Source organism: Salvelinus alpinus, chromosome 18, assembly GCF_045679555.1.
Source record: "Salvelinus alpinus chromosome 18, SLU_Salpinus.1, whole genome shotgun sequence".
Classification (NCBI taxonomy): domain Eukaryota; kingdom Metazoa; phylum Chordata; class Actinopteri; order Salmoniformes; family Salmonidae; genus Salvelinus; species Salvelinus alpinus.
Genome location: NC_092103.1, coordinates 29,518,611 through 29,530,260, shown reverse-complemented (window position 1 = coordinate 29,530,260; position 11,650 = coordinate 29,518,611). Strand labels below are relative to the sequence as shown.

Here is an 11,650-nt window from a genome sequence, read left to right as displayed (position 1 = left end):
TTTTAGTTAATCATCTCTAAGTTCTAAAACTGTTTCAATTCAATGAAGAAGACAAACTCCTTGGACCCATTCACATGCGTGAAATTGATTAGATGGATTAAACCTCTGTCTCACAGACCTTTGCCTGCCTTGACTTATCTTTTTCCTGCCCCTTGTTATGTTATAAACTCTGAGACTAGTACTATGCGCCTCCTATGTCTGCATCTGGGTCTTATCCTGAGTCTTGATAAACTTGGTATTACTTTCTTGCTTATTCTATATAACCTGCTAATAATAGTCTTATTCTATATAGATGGCAGAAATCGTCTCAATGCTTTTCCATCCCCTCCTAACCCCAAAAAATATAGCTGACTGGTGGTAACTTACAGTCTGAGAAGAGAGTATGTTGGGAATTGCAGTGAATTTACAAATCAGAAAGTCAGATATACCATACTAGTAGACTTACCACACATTCACACATGCACCCCCTTGGTTTAAGTTGGGTGCATGTGTGAATGCGTGTTAAGTCTACTGGTATGGTATGTCTGACTTTCTGATTTGTAAATTCACTGCAATTCCCAACTTACTCTCTACCACCAGTCCCATAGGGCGGTGCACAATTGACCCAGCGTCGTCCGGGTTAGGGGGTGAGTTGGGGTTAGGGTGTGCAGGGTACAGGGTACAGGGCTGAGGGTAAGTGCTGTGAGTAGGGGAGGCTGGGGGGAAGAGTTAAAGTGTCTGCATGCTTCCCAGACAAAAAAGTTCTGAAGAGTTCTTGCATATATTATGACCAATGGCGATTTGAGCATGTAAATCTTGTGTGATGCATGCCAGAAAAGCCACTACACAACACAACACAATACTAAACAATACATGAATTGCACTATAACGATGACAAATGGGGCCCACACACTGTTAGGGCCTACATAAAGCTGTCCCAACAGCAGAGTCTGAACAGCAGTCCCAAAATCTTAAAACTGCTACACCTGGCTATTGTCTGGCAGCGAAACAGTTCATTCAGACTCATTTACTGCTTTAAAAAAAACATACAGTTGAAGTCGGAAGTTTACATACACCTTAGCCAAATACATTTAAACTCAGTTTTCACAATTCCTGACGTTTAATCCAAGTAAAAATTCCCTGTCTTAGGTCAGTTAGGATCACCACTTTATTTTAAGAATGTGAAATGTCAGAATAATTTTTATTTTTATTTTATTTCTTTCATCACATTCCCAGTGGGTCAGAAGTTGACATACACTCAATTAGAATTTGGTAGCATTGCCTTTAAATTGTTTAACTTGGGTCAAACGTTTCGGGTAGCCTTCCACAAGCTTCCCACAATAAGTTGGGTGAATTTTGGCCCATTCCTCCTGACAGAGCTGGTGTAACTGAGTCAGGTTTGTAGGCCTCCTTGCTCAAACACGCTTTTTCAGTTCTGCCCACAAATTTTATTGCAGCACCCAAGGGGCTTGAATTTTCGAGCTCTACCCTTAGACTTTGCTGTGACGTAGTGTTTGTACGAGTGACAGAACATTGAGCCAATCACGGATCAACTAGAGAACATTACCAACACCTACGCTCCATATTTTCCGTTGGCTGCCCCACCACCACAGAAAGCACTGAGCTAGGCTAAAACACCTGCATTTTTTAGCTGCCTTACTCAAGAAAGCAACAAAGAGACCATGTTTGTATGTGGCTTTATTAACTCAATTATTTTTATTGTCTTTGTATGTTGTTTGCAAACTGAAATGTGACATGTATTAATGCAAAACAGGCAAGCCCGATTTTTCTTTTTAACCATGTTTTATTTTGTTTTGCAAAAAATGTGGGGCTCAAAACAAGCCCCTTCATTGGTGATTGGTCAAAAGTAGGGATTCTTCCAAAAAGTATTTGTTGTCATTCAACGAGAGACAACTCGTTTTCATGAACATTTTTTAATTGAGAAATACTGCAACAAACATCTTACATGCTGACCAGACCGGACAAGTCGCGTGCGCGAGCGTCGCAAAATTAATTTTGAAATCCATGTTATTCAATTATTGCACCCACACTGCTCGCGTGCGCCAACGAGCGTCTGCGTTAAAATAGAAGTCGTTCCGATTTCTGACACAGATCGCGCTGAAAGTCCTGCCTCTCCCATCTCCTCATTGGTTTATAGAAGCAGGTACCCACGTGCCATCTCCTCATTGGTTATACCCACATGGGTGATTGAAAGACGAACTGTTTTGCCGGTAGTCGTGGTAATACTATGAAAGTTTAGATGCGATCCCCATATAAGTTCAACGATGAAAAAGCCTGGAAGGAGGAGAGATGACTAGAAACGATTCGGTTGGCCGTTTTATGAGTGGATTAATTTGTCGGAGTAGAGGACCTTGTGCAGTTCAGGTAAAATAACAACTCAATGTTTATATCCCAGGACAAATTAGCTAGCAACAGCAAGCTAGCTAAATAGGACAAATTAGCTAGCAAGTGCAAGCTAACTAGCTAAATTGCCATACATGTTTAATGCTTTTTGACCTGTCCCCAAATTAATGTCATTGGTTCAGAGTTTGTTTTGATATTTTAACCTGCGTGTCGTGATTGCGTTTGGTGTGGGGGGGTAAAATAAATGTATGCACGATAGCGCACGATGGCGCCCGTGCGCAACCGGTTTGGGTTCCGTGTTAGCTTGATGTAAAATCGTGCGACTAAGATTTCTTCTGCAAAAACTTAAAATTACTGATAGATTTCTTGAGTGATCTTAGATGAAATACATCATGGGGGTTTCATTTCAAAGATACATAAACATCAAGATTCCAGCCATACTTCTCAGTCATGACTGAGAGGCTAGAACAGGCAGAAAGCTATGAGAGAGAGGATTGAAAAAATTGGAATCCACAAGTGCTGTTTAGCATTCCTGTAACGGCAGTCTAAGTCGTCCTCCTCATCGGACGAGGAGAGGCGAGAAGGATCGGAGGACCAATTTGCAGAGTGGTAAGTTTCCATGGTAATTTAATGAACACAAAAACAATACACGATACAAAACAACAAACGAACATACCGTAACAGTCCCGTGTGGCGAAACACTAACACAGGAACAAACACCCACAAACCACACGTGAAACCCCGGCTGCCTAAGTATGATTCTCAATCAGGGACAACGATAGACAGCTGCCTCTGATTGAGAATCATACCAGGCCGAACACAAAATACCAACATAGAAAAACACACATAGACAACCCACCCCAACTCACGCCCTGACCATACTAAATAAATACAAAACAAGGGAAAACAGGTCAGGAACGTGACAGAACCCCCCCCCCCTCAAGGTGCGAACTCCGGGCGCACCACCTAAAACTCTAGGGGAGGGTCTGGGTGGGCGTCTGTCCGCGGTGGCGGTTCTGGAGCGGGACGTGGACCCCACTTCAACAATGTTTTTGTCCGCCTCCTTAATCGCCCCCGTGGCCTCTTATGAGCGGCGATCCTCGCCGCCGACCTTGGCCTTGGGGACCCTAGCCATGGGTCCCGAATGAACGGAGAATTCCGGCAGCACCGGACAGGCGGGAGACTCCGGCAGCGCTGGAGTGAAGGACGCCTCCGGCAGCTCCAGGGTGAAGGGCGATTTTGGCATCGCCTGGCTGACTGCAGTCTCTGGCAGATCCTGGCTGGCTGGCGTCTCTGGCAGATCCTGGCTGGCTGGCGGCTCCGGCAGGTCCTGGCTGACTGACGGCTCCGGCAGGTCCTGGCTGACTGACAGCTCCGGCAGGTCCTGGCTGGCTGGCTCTGGCAGGTCCTGGCTGGCTGACAGTTCCGGCAGGTCCTGGCTGGCTGGCTCTGGCAGATCCTGGCTGGCTGGCTCTGGCAGCTCCTGGCTGGCTGGCTCTGGCAGCTCCTGGCTGGCTGGCTCTGGCAGCTCCTGGCTGGCTGGCGGCTCTGGCAGCTCCTGGCTGGCTGGCGGCTCTGGCAGCTCCTGACTGACGGACGGCTCTAGCGGCTCCTGGCTGGCTGGCGGCTCTGGCAGCTCCTGACTGACGGACGGCTCTAGCGGCTCCTGACTGATGGACAGCTCTAACGGCTCGGGACAGACGGGCGGCTCTAACGGCTCGGGACAGACGGGCGGCTCTAACAACGCTGGGCAGGCAGGCGGCTCAGACGGCGCTGGGCAGGCAGGCAGCTCAGACGGCGCTGGGCAGGCAGGCAGCTCAGACGGCGCTGGGCAGGCAGGCAGCTCAGACGGCGCTGGGCAGGCAGGCAGCTCAGACGGTGCTGGGCAGGCAGGCAGCTCAGACGGTGCTGGGCAGGCAGACAGCTTAGACAGCTCTGGGCAGGCAGGCAGCTCAGACAGCTCTGGGCAGGCAGACAGCTCAGACAGCTCTGGGCAGATGAGAGACTCTGGCTGCGCTGGAGAAGATGGAAGGCTCTGACAGCGCTGGACAGGCGGGAGCAACTTTAGAGAGAACCCGAAGAGACAGCCTGGTGCGGGGGGCTGCCACCGGAGGACTGGTACGTGGAGGTGGCACCGGATATACCGGACCGTGAAGGAGTACCACAGCTCTTGAGCACCGAGCCTGCCCAACCTTACCCAGTTGAATGTTCCCCGTAGCCCTGCCAGTGCGGCGAGGTGGAATAGCCCGCACTGGGCTATGCTGGCGAACCAGGGACACCATTCGTAAGGCTGGTGCCATGTACGCCGGCCCGAGGAGACGCACTGGAGACCAGATGCGTTGGGCCGGCTTCATGGCACCCGGCTCGATGCCCAAACCAGCCCGGCCAGTGCGGCGAGGTGGAATAGCCCGCACTGGGCTAAGCACGCGTACTAGGGACACCGTGCGCTCCACCGCATAACACAGTGCCTGACCAGTATGACGCTCAGGTCTCCTACCCGGCTTAGCCACACTCCGCGTGAGCCCCCCCCAAGACATTTTTGGGTCTGACTCTCGGGCTTCCAACCGCGTCGCCGCGCTGCCTCCTCATACCAGCGCCTCTCTGCCTTCGCTGCCTCCAACTCTGCCTTGGGACGGCGATATTCCCCTGGCTGAGCCCAGGGTCCCTTGCCGTCCAGGATCTCCTCCCAAGTCCATGAGTCCTGTGTCTTTCTCCGCTGCTGCTGCTGTCCTTTCCCACTCTGCTTGGTCCTTTGGTGGTGGGTGTTTCTGTAACGGCAGTCTAAGTCGTCCTCCTCATCGGACGAGGAGAGGCGAGAAGGATCGGAGGACCAATTTGCAGAGTGGTAAGTTTCCATGGTAATTTAATGAACACGAAAACAATACACGATACAAAACAACAAACGAACATACCGTAACAGTCCCGTGTGGCGAAACACTAACACAGGAACAAACACCCACAAACCACACGTGAAACCCCGGCTGCCTAAGTATGATTCTCAATCAGGGACAGCGATAGACAGCTGCCTCTGATTGAGAATCATACCAGGCCGAACACAAAATACCAACATAGAAAAACACACATAGACAACCCACCCCAACTCACGCCCTGACCATACTAAATAAATACAAAACAAGGGAAAACAGGTCAGGAACATGACAATTCCACGCTGTAGTTTTGGCTTGTTTTAGACTAGTGTACAGGAGAAGACAATGGTCAGTCACCATCCCTGGTCCTGGAGAGCTACTATCTCTCCCTCAAAGTGCCGGAGTGTCTCTCCTTATTTTTGACTGTGTATCATGTCCCACTTGAGTTTAGAGATAAAAAATTCAAATCCCTAAAATATCTACATCTGTCAGTAAAATCGCTAATATCAGTAATTTTGTCAGTGCAAGTTATCTCTCTGTCTCTCTTTTTGTTTGAGAGCCAATGGTGTAAGCTGGTGAAACGTAAGAGTGTGACTTGAGCACTGACGTTTACCTCTGCCCATGATATTAGGCTATTAGCATGGTAAGAGCATCATAGCAAGGTTATAGGTACCTGCACCAAGGTGTGACCTCTCTGTAATTACTTTAAGATCCACAGTAATACTGATGTCATTAAACCTATGAAGTTCGAATTCTCAGAGTAAAAAACTCAACGGACATTATGAAAGCCTAACCAAGTTTAATTCTTCCAGAGGATCAATACAGCTGCATTAGACAACAACATTTCACACAAGCACTGATATTTAACCCTTTCTCCTATACTGAGTCTCCTCCTACACATCTGAACAGCCAATGCATCTCTGTTGCTAGACAGAACCTTAGTGATATCTGTTCTTCCTCACTTCCTCTGACCTGATCTCTACCCCGAAGTGCTCACCCCTCCCCAACTCACGGCTGTCATGGTGCCTGGTACCAGACTGTGTCTCTTCTCCTCCCAGAGGATCCCTCCCATAGGATCCCTGATGGCTAACAATAACATATCCTGACATAATGTAAATGTTGTACATTACCCTCTCTCCCTCAGTGACATGAATAAGTAAATTTCATATTCTCAGAACCCAACACACCTGATAACAGTGTTAATAGCATGTTGTGTTTGGTTAGTTCACAGTAATGGTATGATACCATCGGTCAGCTGTAAGTTAGAGAGCTATACCACGCCCCTGCAATCAGGATAGCTCAATGAGTGTGTGTGTGTGTGTGTGTGTGTGTGTGTGTGTGTGTGTGTGTGTGTGTGTGTGTGTGTGTGTGTGTGTGTGTGTGTGTGTGTGTGTGTGTGTGTGTGTGTGTGTGTGTGTGTGTGTGTGTGTGTGTGTGTGTGTGTGTGTGTGTTTTTTTTTTCTGGTCTACATCTGTGTGATGTGATCAATCAGTTAATTCCAGTTCAGAATAATACTTATTTATTGTATTTTAACAGCAACAGTTCCAATGTTGTTGTTGAAAAACTAAGTCTATATAGCATTGTTGAAAGCAGAAAGTCAGGTACCCAAGCTAACATTCAACTACAGCACATAGAAACATCATTCTGGCACTATGGGAATACTATTTCAGTCCAATGCCAATAATAAAGGATCTTTCTTTTCAAATTCCTGGTGGAGATGAAGAGAGCTCTCAGGGCCCGAGAGAGATCTTAGTTACTGTTGAATGTAGTAGGTTACTATTCCATATAAAGTGCATAGAGGATCAGTGAAAAGCTCTTTATCAAATCAAATCAAATGGTATTGGTCACATACACACGGTTAGCAGATGTTATTGCGATTGTAGTGAAATGCTTCTGCTTCTAGTTCTGACAGTGCAGAAATATCTAACAAGTAATCTAACAATTCCACAACTAGCTAATACACACAAATCTAAGTAAAGGAACGGAATAAGAATATATACATATAAATATATGGATGAGCAATGACCGAGTGGCATAGGCAAGACGCAATAGATGGTATAAAATACAGTATATACATGAGATGCGTAATGCAGGGTATGTAAACATTATTAAAGTGGCATTATTAAAGTGACTAGTGATACATTTATTAAAGTGGCCAATGATTTCAAGTCTGTATGTAGGCAGCAGCCTCTCTGTGTTAGTGATGGCTGTTTAACAGTCTGATGGCCTTGAGATAGAAGCTATTCTTCAGTCTCTCGGTCCCAGCTTTGATACACCAGTACTGACCCCACCTTCTGGATCGTAGCAGGGTAAACAGGCAGTGGCTCACCATGCTGTAGGTGTCCTGGAGGGTAGGTAGTTTGCCCCCGGTGATGCGTTGTGCAGACCCCACCACCGTGGTGCGGCAGTTGCCATACCAGGCGGTGATACAGCCCGACAGGATGCTCTCAATTGTGCATCTGTAAAAGTGTGTGAGGGTTTTAGGTGACTAGCCAAATTTCTTAAGCCTTCTGAGGTTGAAGAGGCGCTGCAGTGCCTTCTTCACCGCACTGTCTGTGTGAGTGGACCATTTGTCCGTGATGTGTACGCCGAGGAACTTAAAACTTTCCACTGCTGTCCCATTGATGTGGATGGGAGGGGGTCCATCTGCTGTTTCCTGAAGTCTACGATCATCTCCTTTGTTTTGTTGACGTTGAGTGAGAGGTGGTTTTCTCAGTCAGACTGCTCTATCCTGACACCACACTCCGAGTGCCCTCACCTCCTCCCTGTAGGCTGTCTCGTCGTTGTTGGTAATCAAGCCCACTACTGTTGTGTCGTCTGCAAACTTGATGATTGAGTTGGAGGTGTGCATGGCCACGCAGTCATGGGTGAACAGGGAGTACAAGAGAGGGCTGAGAACGCACCCTTGTGGGGCCCCAGTGTTGATGATCAGCGGGGTGGAGATGTTGTTTCCTACCCTCACCTCCTGGGAGCGGCCCGTCAGAAAGCCCAGGACCCAGTTGCACAGGGCGGGGTCGAGACCCAGGGTCTCAAGCTTAACGACAAGTTTGGAGGGTACTATGGTGTTAAATGCTGAGCTGTAATTGATGAACAGCATTCTAACATAGGTATTCCTCTTGTCCAGATGGGTTAGGGCAGTGTGCAGTGTGATTGCAATTGCGTCGTCTGTGGACCTATTGGGGATGTAAACAAATTGGAGTGGGTCTAGGGTGTCAGGTAGGGTGGAGGTGACATGATCCTTGACTAGTCTCTCAAAGCACTTCATGATAACGGAAGTGAGTGCTACGGTGCGATAGTCGTTTAGCTCAGTTACTTTTGATTTCTTGGGAACAGGAACAATGGTGGCCCACTTGAAGCATATGGCAACAGCAGACTGGGATAGGGATTGATTGAATATGTCCATAAACACACCAGCCATCTGGTCTGAGCATGCTCTGAGGACGCGGCTAGGGATGCTGTCTGGGCCTGCAGCCTTGCGAGGGTTAACACGTTTAAATGTTTTTTCTCACGTTGGCTGCGGTGAAGGAGAGCCCGCATGTTTTGGTAGTGGGCCGTGTCAGTGGCACTGTATTGTCCTCAAAGCGAGCAAATAAGTTGTTTAGTTTGTCTGGGAGCAAGACGTCGGTGTCCCCGACGGGGCTGGTTTTCTTTTTGTAATTCGTTGAATTGCGACTCTACTTTGTCTCTATACTGACGCTTAGCTTGTTTGATTGCCTTGCGGAGGGAATAGCTACACTGCTTGTATTCGGTCATGTTTCCGGTTGCCTTGCCATGATTAAAAGCAATGGTTCGTGCTTTCAGTTTTGCGCAAATGCTGCCATCAATCCACAGTTTCTGGTTGGGGAAGGTTTTAATTGTCACCGTGGGTACGAAATCACCTATGCACTTGCTAATAAACTCACTCACCGAATCAGCGTATACATCAATGTTGTTGTCTGAGGCTATCCGGAACCTATCCCAGTCCACGTGATCGAAGCAATCTTGAAGCGTGGAATCAGATTGGTCAGACCACAGAGACGTGTCACTGCCCACCAACCCCAAACTGAGGATAAAATGGACCAAGCTGGCCTCAGAATACCTCAAAGAGGTGTGTTTCTACAAGAACCAATGTCATAAAATAGACCAGGGTAAAACTTGAATCAAACCTCCTTTTCCATCCATATAATGCAGGACTTTTGTTCAGAGTCAGATACTCTACAGGTCTGGTCAAAAGTATTGCACTATGGGGGATAGTCTGTCATAAAAGAGACCAGGAAGTATCCATTGGTACCAACTGATGACATCAATTACAAATCATTCTTCATCTTGTTCTAGGTGGATGTGTTCATTGCAGTGGGTTTCCACAAGCGGAGTTACAGACATTTCCATGGACGCGTCTACTTACAGGACTCGACTCCTACCGATGCGTCGCTGGTCATCACAGAGCTCACACTGGAGGATTATGGGAGATATAAGTGTGAGGTCATCGACGGGATGGAAAACGGATCAGGTGTGGTGTCTCTGGACCTGCAAGGTAACACATGCATGGATGCTCGTAGACACACACACACACAGACACTGAAAGTATGCCCTCACACAGCATTTAAAATGCACTCCGATCACTTATGAGGTATGGAAATGTTTGACTAACTCTTTGGGAGAACCATCATTTTAAGTGACTGGGCTGTGGTAAAGTGACTGTGTCAACTCCGCAGCAGCCGGTCCTTGTCTAGCTAGCCCAGGGTTCTGGCTATATAATGCACCACGAGCTGAGACTACCCAGGAGGACTGTCAGCGGCACACACACGCGCACAAACACGCACGTGCACACAAACAGGCATGCGCATGCAGGTGCACACACAAGCACGCTCATGCAGAAGCACACACACACACACACACACACAGAGTCAGGCCAGAGTAATGGATTTCATCAATTAGATTTCCATTCCTGGCTCTCCTCCATGGGACAGGGTATAACTCCATACATCACCCAGCCAGACCTGCTTTATTATATATGAGAATGATCAACCATTGCCAATCTAAAGCCTGAAGTTACAGGCCTACAGCCACCACACACGAACACAACACTGGAATAGAAAAAGTAGGATTTGATAAAAGGCTTTAAGGTAATGGGGGTTTAGCTATTACAGTTCGTTTTTTTACAACTACTGTTTTGTTTAAAGAGAGATTAAGTGAAGACATAAAACCCGTAGCAAATTGACGTTTTATTTATTGCTGTTATGGTATTGATTTTCTCCTCTCTCTTCCCCATCTCCCTCTCACTCCCTCTCTCTCCCTCTCTTCTCCCTCTCTCTCCCTCTCTTCTCCCTCTCTTCTCCTCTCTCCTCTCCCTGTTATCGTCTACCCCTACTTCCCTCAGCTGGGTCGTTACAACCTGAACTTCTTTGACGCTGAGTGGGCGTGTCGCGATCAGGACTCCATCATGGCGTCGTTTGACCAGCTGTATGAGGCTTGGCATGGGGGTTTGGACTGGTGCAACGCAGTGTGGCGGAGTGATAGGTAGGTTCTCACACACATTGAGAACCTATTACATTTACAGAGAGAAGAAGGGAGAGGGGGATGTGGGAGAGGAGATAGGAGAGAGGGAGGTCATGCGGAGGAAGTTAGTGGTATCACTAAAACTGTGATGTTTTCTTTTTAGATACTGTAAAACACGAGGTGTGAGACAAAATCCATGATTTTTTGTAATCTGGGACCTGAAATTGTACGGGCATAGTTTATGCATATTTAAGGTTCATGTTATTTAATCTGTTATTTCTATGCAGGAATAGAAAGGGAAGATGGATTTTGGGAGGGAGGGAGGGAGGGAGGGAGGGAGGGAGGGAGGGAGGGAGGGAGGGAGGGAGGGAGGGAAAGATGATGTCACATATTCCCAAAGTGCCATAGCCCGAAGGACGTGCTTGGACTGAGAACAACCTGGTACAACTTCTGATAATTGGACTGATACCTTTGGGCACTTACCTGTTCTGCGCAATTAAACCTAGGACAACAAAAGAACAACACTATTTACACAAAAACTAAACGCAAAGATGGCGTAGATCAAGCTATTATTATATTACAGAACGCAACTACTCTGAGTGTACAAAACTTTAGGAACGCCTTCCTAATATTGAGTTGCACCCCCTTTTGCCCTCAGAACAGCCTCAATTCGTTGGGGCATGGATTATAAGGTGTCGAAATCGTTCCACAGGGATGATGGCCCATGTTGACTCCAATGGTTCCCACTGTTGTCAAGTTGGCTGGATGTAGACCATTCTTGATACACACGGGAAATGATTGAGCATGAAAACCCCAGCAACGTTGCAGTTCTTGACACACTCAAATCGGTGTGCCTGGCACCTACTACCATAACCTGTTCAAAGGCACATAAATCTTGTATTTCCCATTGTATCGCTCAATTGTCTCAAGGCTTCTTTTTTTTTTTTTTTACCTGTCTCTC

General features: G+C 47.4%; 1 protein-coding gene across 1 annotated transcript; it reads left to right on the top strand.

Moving 5' to 3' along the window:
- The first annotated feature begins 4,368 nt into the window (after window positions 1-4,368).
- Window positions 4,369-11,420, top strand: LOC139543435 (hyaluronan and proteoglycan link protein 1-like). Its single transcript, XM_071349538.1, has 6 exons — window positions 4,369-4,461; window positions 5,768-5,792; window positions 9,210-9,298; window positions 9,526-9,725; window positions 10,546-10,710; window positions 11,348-11,420. The coding sequence occupies exons 1-6, from the start codon at window positions 4,369-4,371 to the stop codon at window positions 11,418-11,420; spliced, it is 645 nt and encodes a 214-aa protein (XP_071205639.1).
- Window positions 11,421-11,650: the final 230 nt, after the last annotated feature.